Here is a 19,140-nt window from a genome sequence, read left to right as displayed (position 1 = left end):
ACCTGAATGCATGCAGTGCAGCTAAAGCACTTTGGCCTATGCCTTATATCCTATTACAGGTGATGCATACATCCTACAGACCACACAGGACTAAAGGAGACTAGCACACATTATACCCCCTACAGACCACACAGGGCTAATGGAGAGTAGCACACATTATACATCCTACAGACCACACAGGGCTAAAGGAGACTAGCACACATTATACATCCTACAGAGTGCACAGGGCTAAAGGAGACTAGCACACATTATACACACTACAGACCACACAGGGCTAAAGGAGACTAGCACACATTATACACACTACAGACCACACAGGGCTAAAGGAGACTAGCACACATTATACACACTACAGACCACACAGGGCTAAAGGAGACGAGCACACATTATACATCCTACAGGCCGACATAGCTCAGGCAGTAAGAGCAGTCCGATTATCCGTGCATCTTTCTCTCTGACCCTGGCGTGTCCGTTACGCGGGCGGTCCTGTGAACCCGGTCGTGGCGTGAGGGAGCGTGAGGGAGCGTCTGGGAGCAGCGGGGCGGGATGTCTCCTCTGAGACAGGCAGACGGGCTGTGATAAATACGTATCCGGCACCTCATCAGTCTGCGGAGACACACGGAGCCAGGGAATCTCGCTCTGCTCCGCGCCGTCGCTAACCGCAGTCCGGGCACGCCATTCGCCGATTAAAATAATACAAAACGCAGTCTGTCAGCCAGCCATCAGCCGTCTCCCTGAACCTGGGCCTGCACACGGGCGGGCAGGTCTATGAATATTCAACGCACTCACTCTCCTCCTGCTCTGCTTCCATGCTAATGCTATAATGCATATATATGCTATAATGCAATAACAACATCATATAAATTTTATTCATTTATTATCGTATTTTTGCATGAAATAAGTATTTGATCCCCTACCAATCAACAATAATTCTGGCTCCCACAGACCAGTTAGTTTTCCATTGAGAAGCACTCCTAATCTCAACTCATTACCCAAAACACCTGTGTCAACTCGTTACATCGTTATGTAGCTGTATAAAATACACCTGTCCACACAATCAATCAGATTCCAATGTTTCCACCATGGCCAAGACAAAGGAGCTGACTAAGGACATCAGGGACAAAATTGTAGACCTGCACAAGGCTGGGATGGGCTACAAGAAAATAAGCAAGCAGCTTGGTGAGAAGTTAACAACTGTTGGAGCAATTATTAGAAAATGGAAGAAACACAAAGTCACCGCCAATCTCCCTCGGTCTGGGGCTCCACGCAGGATCTCGCCTCGTGGGATATCAATGATCATGTGGGATCAGCCCAGTACTACACAGGAGGAGCATGTTAATGACCTGAAGGCAGTTGGGACCACAGTCACGAAGAGAACCATCAGTAACACACTACACCGTGAAGGATTAAAATTCTGCTGTTCCTCTGCTGAAGAAGGCACATGTACAGGCCCGGCTGAAGTTTGCCAAAGAACACCTGGATGATCCAGAGGAGGCTTGGGAGAAGGTGATGTGGTTAGATGAGACCAAAATAGAGCTATTTGGCATCAACTCAACTCGTCGTGTTCAGAGGAAAAGAAATGCTGAGTACAACCCCAAGAACACCATCCCCACTGTGAGAGCCCTGAAAATGGGTCATGGATGGGTCTTCCAACATGACAATGACCCAAAACATACGGCCAAGGCAACAAAGGAGTGGCTCAAAAAGAAGCAGATTAAGGTCCTGAAGTGGCCTAGCCAGTCTCCAGACCTAAATCCCTCCCAAGATCTGTGCAAACCTCGTGAAAAACTACAACAAACGTCTGACCTCTGTGCTTGCCAACAAAGGTTTCTCCACCAAGTATTAAGTCCTGTTGTTCTATGGACCAAATACTTATTTCATGTGAAAATATGATATTAAATTTATAAAATTTATATGATGTTGTTATTGTGGATTATTTTGTGATATTCTGTCTCTCAATGTTAAAATGTACCTACGGTTAAAATTCTACACAGTTCCATTCTTTGTAAGTGGGCAAACCCACAAAATCAGCAAGGGATCAAATAATTATTGCTCCCACTGTATATGATAAAAATACTCTAGGGGTAACAGTGGCGCAGTCGGAGGGTTGCCGGTTTGATCCCCCACCCGGGCTGTGTCGAAGTGTCCCTGAGCAAGACACCTAACCTCCAAATGCTCCTGACGAGCTGGTCGGTGCCTTGCATGGCAGCCAATCGCCGTGTGAGTGTGTGTATGAATGGGTGAATGAGAAGCATCAATTTTACAGCGCTTTGGATAAAGGCCAACCATTTACCATTATTTATCACACAGGGCTAAAGGGTGTGACAGATTAGAGGACTGGCGGAATGCTTATTTATTCTCTCTTCAGAGAAGTTAATGTATTCTTGATATTAAGACCGTGACTGAAGCTGCCCTAGGCTCTGGTAATGATTAACACGGCCGTGACACAGCCAGGGCAGGGCCACCACAGGGCCCAGCTACTGCCTGTGGTTACTGAGCCATTCCAGTACTCCAGTACTGATCTGGGGTCAGCTAGAGAAACACCGTTTGGCTCTTCGCTCTCGTACGACCTCCCCATTTCCACGCTCTCCCTGCCAGCAGTCATGTATGCGTTATGTCAGTAAGTCTGGAAACATGTGAGAACAATTAAGCAGCCTGTCTCTGTCTCTCACAGTGATGCATCAGCTGCCCTGTATGAGAGCTTCTTAGGACTGACTGTTTAACTCTTGAGCCTTTACATAGCACCCCAGTCATGTGTACCCCAACTTTACACAACAAACTATCTCTCTGCACCCCAACCTTACACAACAACCTAGCTCTCTACACCCCAACCTTACACAACAACTTAGCTCTCTACACCCCAACCTTACTCAACAACCTAACTCTCTACACCCCAACCTTACTCAACAACCTAGCTCTCTACACCCCAACCTTACACAACAACCTAGCTCTCTGCACCCCAACCTTACACAACAACCTAGCTCTCTACACCCCAACCTTACACAACAACCTAGCTCTCTGCACCCCAACCTTACACAACAACCTAGCTCTCTACAGCCCAACCTTACTCAACAACTCAACTCACTCAACTCGCTGCACCCCAACTTTACACCATAACCAAAGTTTCTACACCCCAACTTTACACAGCAGCACAAAAACTTAGCTTGCTTTATTTATTAGCATGCTGTGTTCTCTCTGAGCTGTGTTCTCTCTGAGCTGCATTATCTCCTCTCAAGTTGTGCTCTGATGTTGTGTTCATGTTGTTGCAGAGGGCGTGAAGGGCGTGAAGGGCGTGAAGGGCGTGAAGGGTCACACTCAGGGCTACTTGACTGTGAGCGTGCCTCACTCTGGTGCTCAGAGCCACCGCAAATACCTACTCACTTATCCCCATTATTTATTATGTCTTCAACAAAGCTACAATGCAAATCATGCACCAAAACCCCAATAACTGAGCCAACATCATTGGTATGCAAACCTGGCCATAAAGTAGCAGAGTCCAGCTGTTCCACACATGCTCTGGGAGACACTTTCCTGATAGCACTGCTGCGCACGTCTTCCCCTCCTTCATCACCCCCTACCCTACCCTGACTGCATCATCACCACCATTGTTTCAGCTTTCCACATTCCCCATTGCTTTCTCTCACATCACAGCCAACTCCTAATGAAGGGGAGGACTTGGCCTCGAATAAAGGCCCCTTCATAGCACGAAGAAACAATATTCAGTCACTTTTTTGAAGTAAAACAGTCTGCATTGGCAGCTAACAAACGGAAACAAACCTTCTATGCCTTAAATATTCCTCAGATTAGTGTGTGCACATCTGTACTTTTATACTGAGAAACAGTCTTATAACATTACATTGCATTATTGCATTTGTCATTTAGCTTATCCGAGGCGTAGTGGGTGAGATTAGTGCAGTCATCAGTGATGTAAAGTGGTACATTAAAGTAGTTAAAGAAAAGGTTGACAGACACACAGATTCTCAACACATTTCAAATAAATTCTACATCTTCAGAACATTCTGCGTACATCTTTAAAACACAGATGAATTGCTGGGAATGCGATGAAAAGAAAGGTCTTTGTTTAAACCTCAACGAGCTTCTAGAGTGGAGCACCTCATTTGTCAAAAAGCGGTGGTTCCATTTTTCAATTTCTGAAAAAAATTGTGACTTGTGAATTTGTGAATTGTGGAGAAGTAAAACCCAGCAAATTAGTGCCAGTGTTGTACAATGTTTCCCGATCTCATGCCAGAGTTTGCGTTAACACTAATTTGTGTACGGAATCCCTCTTTGTAGTAGGCGTACTGGCAAGCTTTCCATAAGGTAATGCTTATGAGATTGGCGTGGACATATGCATAAATGGCAAACACATGGCCTCCCCCACTTTGGAGTTGGGGTGCTTGCTTAATCTGAACCCATTTTGTTTACTGAAGTGAAGAGGAGGCTGAAGGAATATGACGTGGGTAACTGTGGCCACACTCTGCAGTGATGGCAGAGGCACTGAAACTAACCACCTGGTCTACAGGCAGACCATTGGGCAGTGTGCCCAATGGTAAAGAGAGTAGGGTTCAATCCTTAATACAAAGCATAAACAGCATGTAATCTAACATAGATACTGCTGTCCTGCCAATGTTGCTGTTACTTTGTGAGCCTATTATGAACACTGTCCCTGGCACTTGGCTGAGTGCAGTGCACCATACACCCCCTGTGGCCATACTGCCACACTGCCGCTGTGGCCAGGGAAGCACACACTCCTGCAGACAGCATTGCCCTGCATAACAATTCCTACTTATACAATTCTGCAGTATAAGGCAGAAATACTGTATGTCATTGCTCGTATAAGCGCATACTCTGTAGCCGTTGTTGTACAAACACTGTTGTTGGAGAGTTGTAAGTTGAATTGTTGTCTATATGTCTGTTCTATTGGTTAATTTGAAAATAAAAATAGCACTGAATGTGGCATAACAGGTTGAAAGGTTAAACTGTTGAAATTTAGCAAAGAACACTTGCTGAGGCATTATGTCCAAACCTGCAGAATTACCTGCAATAAATCCTCTGAATATCGCTAAGCTACTCCCCAAAATGCATTAAATCAAAGCAATAAATACATACACACTGCAAAATATGCATGAAAATTTCTCATATCCAACTTACTAGTACTATATTGATGGGCCATTTGTTAAGTATTGTCCACAGAGACAGCAGAGAGAGTGTGGATTTCAGTGTTATCAGATAAATGGGGGCTGAGACCGACTGGACTGCACTCTTTACTTGGCTCTCAGAAGTTTCTTAGAAGAAATTATTTTGCGCAGCCAAACCTTATTTGAATTCTCCTTATCACTCCAAACACAGCTCTGATACAGTCAGCACTGCCATAGGAAATTAAATAATGGCAAAACGGCCATAATGCACCAATAGCACATGCCAAGAAAAAACCCCCCAAAAAAACCCATTCATTTTATGGTATCTGTGCAAGACCTGTGGCATATATCAGATGGCAGATTTCCCCTTATTGTACAGCCGAGGTTAAGAAAACAATTATCAAGGCTGTGGCTGGTTGTTTTTTTGCCACTCGTGAAGTGAGTTTGCCACAATCGCCCAGATAAGAGAGAAGTGATCGGGTCTCTTTCTCATTCTCATGTAGAGGTGTGACCCAAACAGGATATCTAGTGTTGCAGAGCAGATGGAGAAAGCCAGCCTCTGTTCAAATGATTGATTGGAAATGTGACCTTAAATCTCATGTTCATCCTTTAAGCACAAAACAGCCCAAAATCTCTGTACTTTTGTGTGCGCACCTCCGCACAGACACATGTGCCACTACACAACACACACACCACTCTTTGCACACAATTTGACACACACAACACAACTCATTGCAACTGGAGACATGAGTTCTTCCTGGTCATGTGACCTCTGAACACAAAACAGGACATCAGTATCAGTCTGGTATACTGTGCATACAGTTTGTTTGGTAAAACCAATATCTAAAACTATAGGGATACCCAAATGCACCAAAAGCAAATGCTTGAATTAAACTGGGGAGGGTAAACTGGGCATCCGACATGAACTACGAAAGGGAAAGGCAGCATGACATCCATTATGTAACGTAGTGGTTAAAGTAAATGACGGTGGTTCTAATCCTGCTGTAGCCACAATAAGATCCGCACAGCTGCTGGGCCCTTGAGCAAGGCCCTTAACCCTGCATTACTCCAGGGGAGGATTGTCTCCTGCTTAGTCTAATCAACTGTACGTCGCTCTGGATAAGAGCGTCTGCCAAGTGCCAATAATGTAATGACTTAAGAGGTTCTCTTCAGCTCAAATATCCAAACAAAGTATACCAACAACACAAAATGTCTGCTCTTTTCACGGCAAGCATGTGATAAATTGAAGAGACTTTCTAACTGCTTTAAACAGTGGAGTGTTTGCCTCCCATCTCTGCTGTCTGCAAAAAACAATGGTAAACAGCCCATCAAACATATTTTAATATACAGTCAGGAACTATTGGGACAGTGGTACAATTTTCTGTTCTTTTGGCTCTATACTTCAACACATTGGATTTGAAAAGAAAGAATGAACATGACAAGTGCAGACTGTCGGATTTAGTTTGAGGGCCATTTACATCCATATCAGGGGGTATATGTATGATTTACATCCTTTTTATACAGTCTGCTCATTTTAGGGGTCTGAAAGTAATTGGACAGTTGGCTTCTCAACTGTCCCTGACTAGTCAGGTGTATTCAATCGATTCTTAGTGCAGGTATAAGAAAGTTCTCACTTGATTCTAGGGTTTTGATTACTTTTGAATTCTATTATTGCCTTCTGTAAACTTGAGGACCAAGTGTAGGGAGGACATGACTACGCTACCCATGATTCCACAGCACACTTCAGTGACACTTACAGCACTGCACCCAGTGTGACATTTATTTACAGTTAAACCAATAGTGGGGGACAGAATAGTTATCTGGCTAAGTGCAGGTGCAGTGTATACTGATCGGCCAAAGACCCCTAAAGGTTTGGAAAATCACTTGCTTCAGGGATTTTTCCACAGCAAAAGCAATAAACAAATAATTTTGTGATATTACAATAAAAATAAATTCATAAAATGTACAATTAAACTGAAGAATTGATCCATGCATGAATACCAAGGACTGACACAGTAGGTGCACAGTGAAGACTGGTGAATAAATGAACTAAATCAGAGATGGAAGAGTGCATAGATCATGCAAGAAAGCCCAGCCACACACTGTCTGTCTGATTCTGGAGCAGTTCAGAAGGCACAGCCACACACTGCCTGTCTGATTCTGGAGCAGTTCAGAAGGCACAGCCACACACTGCCTGTCTGATTCTGGAGCAGTTCAGAAGGCACAGCCACACACTGCCTGTCTGCAGTTCAGAACTAATAAGAGCAGTATGGACTTCTTACATGTACAGTACAGTAAGTCACCTCAGCACCAGAGGCAAGAATTAACCCAATCTTACCTGGTTTAGGAGGCTTTGCACCTGCTCCTGTTAAAAATAAACACACAAACAGGTGCATATTGAATTTAAAACACTCAACACTTTGCAGCCTATGAAACACGCCAAAGTCAGATAAACACATATTAACAATAAAACAATCTACAATTAACCAAAACTAATAGGGCCACTCTGTTTGGTGACAGTTCTCGATTAAATATTGAAATTTGCATGTAATTATACAAATGCTTATGGTAATGACAAGCAGGAACACATACAGTGCCCAGCAAAAGTACTGGGACAAAACCTCAAATTGGTGTTTTCCCATTATATACACAAAACATTTAAATTCAGACAAAACAAGAGTCAGAGTTCAGAAGGTAAACTTTATTTCTTGGTATTTTTGCAAACAATCATTTTTAACAAAGTCATATTTGGGTTAAGTCCCCCTGGTTTAGCTGACCAAAAGTATTGGAACAATGAGCATGACTTCATCAGATTTGCTGCCTTGTTGCTTGTCGGGTGGGTTTTCTGCCTTTAGTGGACGTGGGGCTCATTCTTCCTGACTGATGGATAACGGTGTGACGCATGCAGCATTTTTTGGGTCATTACCATCGTTGTACTGCATGATAAGTGGCTGCCTAATACATCTGGTGAAGTACTATTTACTATCTTTCTTTTATATTTGCGATGGAGCTCTATGGAATATCGCTGAATTCATATTACTTTTGCCTTTTTCAGTCAAATCATCAATAAAGACATTGCAGAAGCAGCCATACATGCCAAGCCATGATATTCCCTCCGCCCTGCTTTACAGACTGTGCTTATGACCATGGGCTTATCATGCATATGATCATTTTGATAGATGTATAATTTGCTCTCATCTGTCCTATAACCTTGTTCAGGCTTGCTCTAGCACAGTCTCTGTATTTCTCTTGAAGAAGTCTTTTGTAGTTTGTGGAACACTTTCAGAAACCAGAAAATTATCTTTTGATTTCACTTTCTGATTGTGAGTAGCGTATTCCAGACTCCTCCGGTCCCGTTCTCAGCCTATTCCTGACTCCTCCAGCTGTTCCTAGCCAATGCTAAGAGTATGGCAAACTTCTCTGAAGGCAAATTGCTTTCCTCTCTTCTTCAAAATGATACTTTTTTCTGCGACCTTTCAATGAAAGTTCACTTCATGTAGATTTTTTTGATCATATCATGCTGATGGCATTTGGTCTCTCCTGAATGTCATCTATGTGAGTTATTGCAAGCTGCACTTCTGTCCTTAATGCATATGCATTTAAGGATGGATCGCAGAAATAAAGGGCTAACATATTATAAGTGCAGCTGATTATGTATTCCAATGAAATTTATGAAATTAACAAGATCACACAATTAACAAGGGTCTATTCAATTTACACCTCTAAAGGGCAGGCGTAAATCAAGGCACAAGCAAGATGGAGATACACAGGTATCAGAACTGAAGAAAATCTTTACAACACAAATTACACCATTTCCACTCCAGGAGCAAGAAATCATGAAATGGTACAGATTAAGCAGCCATGCAGTAATTAAGGCTGGATGTTTGTCAAGGAAAATATTGGCTGAAGTCTTAAATTAATTAATTAAATTAACCAATAGATCTCATGTGCAGCAGTTGGAAATTAGTTAAATAACATGTGCAACTGCAGTGACAATAACAACAATGAACAATTGCTTGTTTAAAAGACTGCAGCAACTGACTGCGGGCTGCATTATAGTTACCATCCAGAACTTCATGGCAAAAAATCATGGCAAGCTCAAAAAACTAGGAAAAACACAGAACTGGCCAAACAAAAAACAGACAAAAAGCATGGAATCAGTGACACCTGTGTCTTCTGTGACAAACACCCGGCCATCGAAATAATGACTCTACTGGGAGAAATAAAAATGACCTGCCAATAAATCATTATTACATTATTTCACATCTGGATCATTTCAGTCGACAATTGCCACCAGAGCTGGAATGTTGCAGTCAGCATTTGGTCCTGCTCTGTCTGTAGAGCTGGAATGTTGCAGTCAGCATTTGGTCTTTTGCAGCATCAGTTTCACGTCTGATGAAGATATCAACGCACCGAACAGGAGTTTTCCGAACTCCACATTTTAAACTCTAAAATTTCAAAACATAATTTTAAGACAGTCCCATTCGCCAATCACGCAATTTGCTGTAGGCTTGGTAATAAGACGTTAATTTTGTGTAGATTGAATACGCACCAACATACCATCGCCAAGATGCATTTTGCACGGTGAGTTTTATGTATGTAAATCTGGCCCGTTGCTTGGAAAAAAAGCTGTTTAGTTCACTAACAGAACCTGGGCCTCTTCCATAGTCTGGGACTGATTCTTGAAAATATGTCTCTCAGTTCCAATTCGATGCTAAAGGTAATGCCAAAAATGTTACTCTTGGGTTTCATATTTCGATTCCCCCTCATCCCTCTCCAGTCTTACCCTCGCAGTGCTAAGCTCATTACATTATAGCATCTCCCCCAGATAGACTGGGGCTGCTTTTATCAGAGAGAGGGAGAGAGAGAGTGAGAGACCCCAGCATGACTAGGCTCACCACAGCACAGTTAAAAGACCATGATGATTATAACTGAATCATACAGGTGGTCTATTGTGATTATAACTGAATCATACAGGTGGTCTATTGTGATCGTAACAAAATCATACAGGTAGTTTATTGTGATTATAACTGAATCATACAGATGGTCTATTGTGATTATAACTGAATCATACAGATGGTCTATTGTGATTATAACTGAATCATATAGGTGGTCTTTTGTGACCAAAACAGAATGATACAGGTAGTCTATTTTGATCATAACAAAATCATACAGGTAATGTTATAATCGTATCATATAAGAGTATTTTACCTGCCCCATACCCTCCAGCTGCTCCCAGACCTCCTGTACCTATACCTGGGAAAAAATGTCCACCTGTTAAAAAATGGCATGTTATTATGTTAAGAATCACTGTGCCAAATAACTGTAAATCATGCCGATATCTATACACACAGGTGTACTCTGAAATACATTGTCTCCAAGTGATTGCATGACAAATCCCATTATTCTTCAGGATGACTACATTGTAACACATGCATGTGTATTTTTTACCAGTCCCTGTAGATATGTCTGACCTGACTACTTTAAAGCACCTATGCCCTATTTACACTCAACTAGGCAGTTTTACATTTCATAGGGAAGAAATAGAATCTTACCTCCAGTCTTTGCTGGCTTGTGTCCGGGAATTCTGCCAGCTCCTGATAAAAAATGGGAATTAATAATACACTAATTAGATGACATCATAGGCTTGTGATGACATAAATTGATTAACATGTGATGACATAAACTGACATAACACACTAAATAAGAGGTATACCTACGGACCTGATGTCATAGCACCAGTTTCTCACTCATCTACTTGGTATTGGGAGGGTAATTTTTTTTTTTTTTAATAGCTTGTTAAATGTTAATGGTTTTACAATTCTATGAAAGTGTCCTCACAAGTGGGTCTTGGATCAGATGTGAAAGGTTATTTGTGTGTAGGGGTTTGGGTAGATGCTTCAGGGTGTAGAGGAAGTATGTGGGTTACTTATTTATTTATTGTGACATAGTACCTGGATATAGACCTGTGCCAGCTCCCCCACCTCCCCCAACACCCCCAGCTGTTCCAACGCCACCTGCTGGAATGTACACACCTGAAACACAAACACAGATGGACCAATTAAAGGTCAAATTAAAGGCCATTTTGTCCCACATCAATGAACAGGTGAGCAGAATGTCAAGATGTTGGCATCACTGGTAATGTCAAACGATCAACGGGAGACGTATTGCTATATCCCCACATTGTCCCGCTGCACCTGCAGGATCAGCAGTGGAATTCCAAGATGGGAACAATCAGGATGTGTCCCGACAAATAGGGCCTACAGTGAGTCGGCTATCTAATCTCTATGGTGGATATGTACAGGCAGTGCTCATGAGTCTGCTATCTAACCTCTATGGTGACTGTTGAATGAGCCAGTGGAAGTTCTGTATGTAATAACATCTGATTAACAATGACATTACTAATCAGATGTTATTACATACAGAACCTAGAGGGCAATTTCCACATATTTTGTACTAGTCCTATAAAAGTGTCAATATCTCAAAAACTATTTACTGCACACACATGGTTGTACTATTCAGAAACTTGAAAACAAAATTATGTCAGAAGATGTACAGTGTACACAAAAGTTACACTAAAATACAAAAACCTTGTGTTTTTATAATTTAGCCATCATATCTAAATTTCTAAGTGTACAAAATAAGTTAAGATATCGACAGGCATTGAAATTCCACATGAGTTTTCCCAAAACTGCACCCAGATGTCCTCAAGTCCCCAAATCTCCCCAAATCTCCCCAAATCCAAAACATCTGCATATCTTTTTGTCCAGATACATGAATGACACAGAAAAGCTTTTTCTATTAAAACAGATTTTTTGATACAAAATGTAAATAAAATTAACCTTCACGTATCTTTTATTCACATGTGAGAGTATGTTTTTATAAAGCTCTCCAAAGTGTTCAAAAATGGATTACTCAACCAAATCCATTGCAGTTTTTATTATCTTATTAATATGAACACTAATCTGGCGTGGATGGGGTTAATGAGACATCCTTTAGCTATGACTGCAGGATATTGGGGATATACCATGGCCTCTCATGTCTTCTTGCTTTGTTATAGCCTACATTCATATATATTAAAGAGATACCAGCTACACATTCTTTTTCTTCTTTTTCTCTGCCAAATTTTTAAGCGACCCAATCTGGTCCCACATGGGGTCCCCACCCACAAGTTTGGAGCCTTTGATGGCCTCAGGTAGAGCGCCTTTGATGGCCTCAGGTAGAGTGCCTTTGATGGCCTCAGTTAGAGCACCTTTGATGGCCTCAGGTAGAGTGCCTTTGATGGCCTCAGGTAGAGTGCCTTTGATGGCCTCAGGTAGAGTGCCTTTGATGGCCTCAGGTAGAGTGCCTTTGATGGCCTCAGGTAGAGCACCTTTGATGGCCTCAGGTAGAGCACCTTTGATGACTTCAAGTAGAGCACCTTTGATGACCTCAAGTAGAGCACCTTTGATGGCCTCAGGTAGAGCACCTTTGATGGCCTCAGGTAGAGCACCTTTGGGACGATATGGAATGGGAGGTTTGTTGCATGAATGTGCGGCCGAACGATCTGTAGTGATGATATCGAGTCAGCACCATGCTGTGAATAATTCAAGATGTTCTAGAGGCAAAACTACCCAGTGCTGGATAGGTGTACCTAATAAAGTGACCAGAGTGTGTGTGCATGTGTTGAGGGGCTATTAGGAAGGAGGCTTTTTTTTAAATAAAAAAAAGGCTAAAATGTTCTATCATTGGATTGAATTGGGTAGTGATGCCTTTTGGACTGAATTGGGTCTGCAGTGATATCTGATGACATGATGCTGGCCATTTGGTATTAATGTCTCTTGTGAAAACATTTGACAGTCATGCACATCTCAGAATCCAACAACAGCCTGACGCAGTGCATTACATCACTCGATCTCTTCATCCAAAGGAGTGTTCTTTTTCTTTGACTTCCATCTGAACCAAAGGTGGATTTAAAAGTAAAACATAGCGAACATTTCCACTTCACCCAGTGCATTTAAAAATGAGGATTAGGATGTAGTAAAACTTATTTTCTTTAACTGCATTTTCTTCTTAAATAGTTTGAACCACTTGTGCCATTTCATTGCATAAGGATGTTCATGGTTTTTGTTGTTATAAAAGTATGCCTTTCTTCTAAGTATAAATGTGTCTGTGCATTAACTACATGACCTAGCAAGTTCTGATTCAGAAGAACAGTGCTTACACCTAGACAGCATATACACAGAGATGAGCATGGAGATAACACACACACACACATGCACACTCATAGAAGCTGTACACACAGACAGCACACACACACACACACTCATAGAAGCTGTACACACAGACAGCACACACACACACTCATAGAAGCTGTACACACATACAGCACACACACGATCATAGAAATGGTACGCATAGAGACAGTAAACACACACACACATATGCACTCTCAGAGGAACGGTGCACTCAGAGACAGCACACACACAGGCACTCTCAGAGACAGTGGTTGAGAATCAAAGGGATGATTTCCTGTCTCAAAGCTGAAAGCAATTACACAGCAAACAGAGCATAGTGTTCCCAAGCTCTCCCTGCAGCACCACTGCAACTTCCACCAATTCAGCCACAAACACAAAACACAAACAGAGGCGCAGAGCCGGATCAACATCAGTCACAAACACAAAACACAAACAGAGGCGCAGAGACGGATCAACATCAGCCATGAACACACAGAGATGGATCTACTATGGATCTACTATCACTAAACTAAATGAAAGTGCTTTTCTGCCCATTGATCGAGCCTCAGTATGCCTTAACCTGTGTTGCTGTGATATTCCCAGCTACACTGTGGACATTGGTGTGGGAATGCAGGCTGTGGGCCGTTCTTTGTGTTTGTAATGATGGGTGGATTATTTAGCATTACTTTTTATTTAGTCTACCTTGTGAAACAATGTTTTCATTACATAAATTGGTGAATTATATTTTTCCATTTTCATGAGTAGAATGAACTCCCGGAGTCCAATATTTCTAGAAGACACTAAACAGTGTGTGCCGTCATGAGTTGTGTACACAATTTGGAGTGCTCAAATATTAGAGGAAACAACTCTGGCATATTTACTGACCATTATTTGGCAAAACATTTTATTATATATCTTCTAATCACAATATTTATACTGGGAAATTGAACCGCTGTCATATATTCTTTAAAGCTCACAGTGCTGGAATAGGAGAGACTATTATAAATGATGCACTGTGAACCACAGCTGGGAGGAGCACATACCCCATGAATAAAATGAGCTTTCTCAACAGATCTAATAACAGCCCCAGCTCTACTTCCCAATGCAACTCGGACGCACAACACGGTTGCAATTGTCTGACTGAACTATTGTCTTCTGGAATGACAGGGTTCCTTTTTACCACAGAACTGTATAAGTACTAGAAAGGAACTTGCTTTCTCAACGAGGATATCTTTTTGACCATGATCTAGCAATTAAAGATTTTACAAGATTAATAGATTTTTGAAGTAATATATAGTCTATTTCAAGTATCTCAGTAATGTCTGCTAACAACTTTAAACTAGTTTACCATGTCCTCGGGTTTGGAGTCAAAGCTGTGAAGCTGCAAGAGGATTTGGATGTTTTTTTATTGTCCAAAGACCAATAAGGCTAGGTCATTCCAATGGACTAACTCTTCTGAGTTCAGCCTAGACAATTTTTTGAATCAGGAAAAATACTATTGCCAGTTTCTGTTGATTACCATACCGTGTGCTTTTGGCATTTAAATAGTGCGTGTGAGCAAATTTGATGACTAGCTTCAGCCTTCCTGGAACAAATGGCAGAATGAGTTGTTATTGTATTTCGGAGCTGTTGCGGCCACTTACAAAAGTACCTGAAGGAATAGGGTTGAATGGAATCATGTGACCCCTTTCCTTTCCAGATCTTATTTAGCTCTGTGATGCTTACACTTGTTCTGTAAAGGTCAAAGGTTATCCTAGTTCCCTTGTGAAATAGCCACTAGCACACCCCCTGGAGAAATAGCCAGTTCATAATGCCAGGCCAGTTCAACACTGTGACGAAAACAAAAGATTTTGCTACCAGTGTTATGTAGAGATCTGCATCTGAAATGAATGCCCTTCATCTGAACTGACCCAGGCCCTTCAGCAGTGTTCCTGGCCCACACCCACAGCCCGAAGAAAGCCCACCCATACACGCCATTCCCTGTAACCTCAGTTTCAGTATCATGTAATCAACAAGCCATTTCTGAATGCTGGATTCTGCTCTGAATAACACTCAGGCCTGCATTCAATCAACATTTTCCCTTAACTTTGCCTCATGAATAAATGCAAGAGTTAGTTTCTCACAAACACCAGTGTTGGGGAGTGGATTACATGTAGTTCAAAAAGATGTTTTGCCAGTAGTTGAACCGTATTCAAATTTGTGTAGTGGTGCAGTTACCTACATTTCCCTTTAGGGTAACTTTGCTGTAGCTCAAATACTCTCAGTATGAAGTAATGGGTAGTTTGTACAACTATGCTTTCAGAGTAGTTTCTCCGACACTGACAAACACTGCTATTTGGCAGATTCAGAAATGACCATAATTAACTTGCCAAACTGTGTTTGTGGAGAACAGAAAGCGCTTGCAGTTATCTGTGAGTGAAGCTCAGGATGAATGCTAATTGAATCCAGGCCCCAGAGTTCTTAAAAGCTTGAATCAACTTTATTGGAGTTCACCAATAGCATTAAAAAAGCTAAAGACTTACACTCGCTCTGTACATTGTGGGAATGCCTAAGAGAATACCTATCCTCCAACATGTCTACGCACTCAGAGAAACAGACATTACATCAGCTAGTTAATGAAGGACATTCTGTGCAACTACAGAACAGGTGTTATGTCCCTATAACATAACAACAGGATGTGACCCGTTATGTACTCACTTTCTTTATTATGTAGACATGTTGCCATCTTTAAACTATTTACTATTTACAGATGAATAGAGATTGCACAGATAACACTCAACGGGTCTCATTCTCATTTGTTTGTTCTTGCACATACAGAGCATATACTGATCCATATACAGTGAGTTTGTTAAAATCTCCAACTGAATCTGACCTGAATTGTGGTCATGCGGCAGGTAACTATGGGAAATGACAGATTACCGTACCATGTATCAGTTTTAGATATGCTGTAAGTGAAACAAGATGGCTGCTATCTGGCCAGTTAAGGTTACCATCAGAAGAAATTATTTTGCATTCTGGTCATTAAGACGTTGGCGTCCAGCACCCAGAGGGTGTTGTGTAATGAGCCAAATCTCTTATCAGTAGGAACCTGTTCGTTCTCACAGCAGTTTTTTACCAAGTAGAAAAACATCAAGGCTCCAACAAATGATTCCAAAGAAAATTACAACCAGCTACAGAGCATTCTGAACAGCCAGTGAAACAAGTAAATCATTATACTCACTGGAGATTTCAGTGCACACAATCCTGTACCTGACATATGTGCATGAAACCAATTAGTCACGTTTTTCCACACAAAAATATAGTATACACAAGGTTACCTTGACATCTCTGGAATATGTAAGTGAAAATCACATTGATCATTTTTGCATTAGCAAGACATTTCTGAGAATATTAAGATGTACAGGTGAAAACGAGAGCAGCTGGTGCTTCACATGATCATCTTTTTCTTGCTACAGTGAAAAGGCATCTTGTCACATCATGTAACTTCCACTGGATCAAGGATGCAATACAATGGAGACTTATTGAGGGGAACAAACATGAGCAATCAGTTCTGGATAAATGTATCCAACAAAACTAAGGGGTATCACAGGAAGGTACTGAATTCTGAACTGAATGTTGCTATAAAATACAGATGATAAAGGAGTATAAAGCAGTGTTGTACCAGAGCTAAATCTTTGGCAGGAGCTCTGTGAGGAGTGCATAGCAGCATCTGTTGAGGTTAAAGTGCTTACATGGTCAATTTAGCAAAAGATGCAGAAGAATCTGCTGCAAAGAGTGCCACAAGGAAACATCCAGGCAAGTATCAACAGGCAGAGTAACAAGTAAAGAACAAGACAACCAAGCCTCTAAGGACAGCTGAGGAGCAGTGTAAGCATTGGGCTGAACCCCTAGTATTGGGGTGCTACTAAGTTGGGCAGTTGCAGAAAACCCCGTGGATATTCTGACCACTGACACAAGTCTGCCTTTCAGTTCTGAAAAACGCAGAAAGCTGGAGATCAGAAGAGCCAGGGCAGCAACGGAAGATTGGAACAGCGGCTGGATCAGATGAGGTAATAAAGAGATGGTTATACTGGTTGATATTCTCCACTCTTTTCAAGATCTGGGATGAAAGAACAGATTCCAGAAAAATGACCTGGGAGAGGGCAACAACCACAGAGGTATTATGCTACTTTCAGTTCTCAGAATATTACTTGATAAGATGAACTCAGCAGTTGATATGTTACTTTGAGAATAGCATGCAGGCTGCAGGCAGGATCACTTCAGCACAAAAATGTGAATGTAGTTATTGAGAGAAACTCACTTTATAATTGTTTAAATGGAAAAAATTAAATATTAATTTTATGTGTTTTTAACATTTTCTACCATTTTAATTGAAAAGGTTCATGAAAATGGTATTGGAAATGAGCATCAGATGTTTGCCTCAGTCAGGTGGAACATTACCATACAGCCCTCAGATGACCTGAATTTGCTTTGCGGCGCGTTGTGCATTGTGTGTTGTGCGTTGTGTGTTGCTTAGCATTGCCAAAATGTCTCAGACAGAAATGACGACACATTACAGAAATTTAGAAGGCGTGTCCAATTAATGAACTGAAATACTGGCAGAAAATTCCTTCATCCATTGCCTGGTAAGCAGACGGAATGGTTTATTTGATTGAATAAAGTCCAAATGCATTGCAATGTTTTTCAAATATGGTTCCCTGTATTCACTGTGCATATCTGGATACAATAATAAAAAAAAAGGATTCATTCAAATGTCACCATTTTAACACATTTTAAAAATGTACATAACCCTGGTGATTTAACCTGTTACCCCATAATTGAGCAAATGATTCTGAACACAGCTGAAAGTCTAAATAGATAAGATAAATAAACTTTAGCAGGTCTTTTTCCTCTGGGGTAAATCTGTCTTTTTGTCTTGCTAAATCCACCATTCTATTAGTAATCCACCAAGGGTTTATACAGCTGGCTTTAAAGGGAATCGAATGGATGACATTCTGATTGGTTTATCACGTTACGTCCAAATTCACACCTATTAACTCATTAAGCCACTTTTGAACCTCGCATCTAACTTAGGGCTTGAACTAGTTTTATCCACCATTAAACTAGCAAAATTGGTTCTGGCCACGCCCTGAATGCATGTGTTTTACTTCAGACTATGTGTTAAGACCATGAAAGACTCAAGACTTCCACTCTCCAGTGGGCTGAGCAGGGTTTAAGATAGAGTTAAGAGTTGAAAGTACACATTGCATGCTGACAGAAGAAACCCTTCTCATACTGGACAAGGGCCCAAGCACTGCTGTCACACACACATGTGATCCAGTGACTCAAATAAACACCAACGGACGGCTGCCATTCTTTTCCAATCAAGCCTGCATTCATCCCAGCTCCCTGTCCACTGAGGGAGACTGCTAGTAAAGTGGGCGTTGGAGCAAAGACATTCAAGGTCAACTTATCTGAGCTAAAAACAAATGAAGGAAAACCGTGAAACTATTCCCGAGTATCAGGGACAAGGGAATTTTAAATCAGCAAATTGATGTCCAGTTTGGCTTTTTTCACTGAATACAGTGCAACCCACATTTTAAGAATAGCACCTCTCCCAGAAAATCTTTTTTTATATTAACAAAAGCAGACTGCATTCAAATGGATGGAATGAGCAATTTTACACAGAGAAATGTATTTAAATAACATAATATCTGTGAACACAGCCATTCCTTTCTCTTCCACACATCCCGGAGCTACAGACTCAACCCCTCCCCTACAGACTCACCCCTCCCCTCTGAACTACA

At 41.5% G+C, this 19,140-nt stretch overlaps 1 protein-coding gene across 11 annotated transcripts in view; it reads right to left on the bottom strand.

The window, feature by feature from the left end:
• LOC133108694 (elastin-like) overlaps positions 1-19,140 on the bottom strand; it is a 102,822-nt gene that overhangs the window by 75,104 nt on the left and 8,578 nt on the right. For 10 of the 11 annotated variants that reach the window (XM_061218349.1, XM_061218350.1, XM_061218356.1 and 7 more), the window contains exons 2-5: positions 11,093-11,173; positions 10,694-10,735; positions 10,350-10,412; positions 7,477-7,503 (exon numbers count right to left, since the gene is read on the bottom strand). In XM_061218349.1, the coding sequence (XP_061074333.1) occupies positions 7,477-7,503; positions 10,350-10,412; positions 10,694-10,735; positions 11,093-11,173 (213 nt within the window). The remainder of the gene's footprint in view (positions 1-7,476; positions 7,504-10,349; positions 10,413-10,693; positions 10,736-11,092; positions 11,174-19,140) is intronic. The other variant, XM_061218355.1, reaches the window with a different exon arrangement.

Source organism: Conger conger, chromosome 13 (genome assembly GCF_963514075.1).
Source record: "Conger conger chromosome 13, fConCon1.1, whole genome shotgun sequence".
In the NCBI taxonomy this organism is placed as follows: domain Eukaryota; kingdom Metazoa; phylum Chordata; class Actinopteri; order Anguilliformes; family Congridae; genus Conger; species Conger conger.
This window is presented reverse-complemented; position numbering and strand designations above follow the sequence as displayed.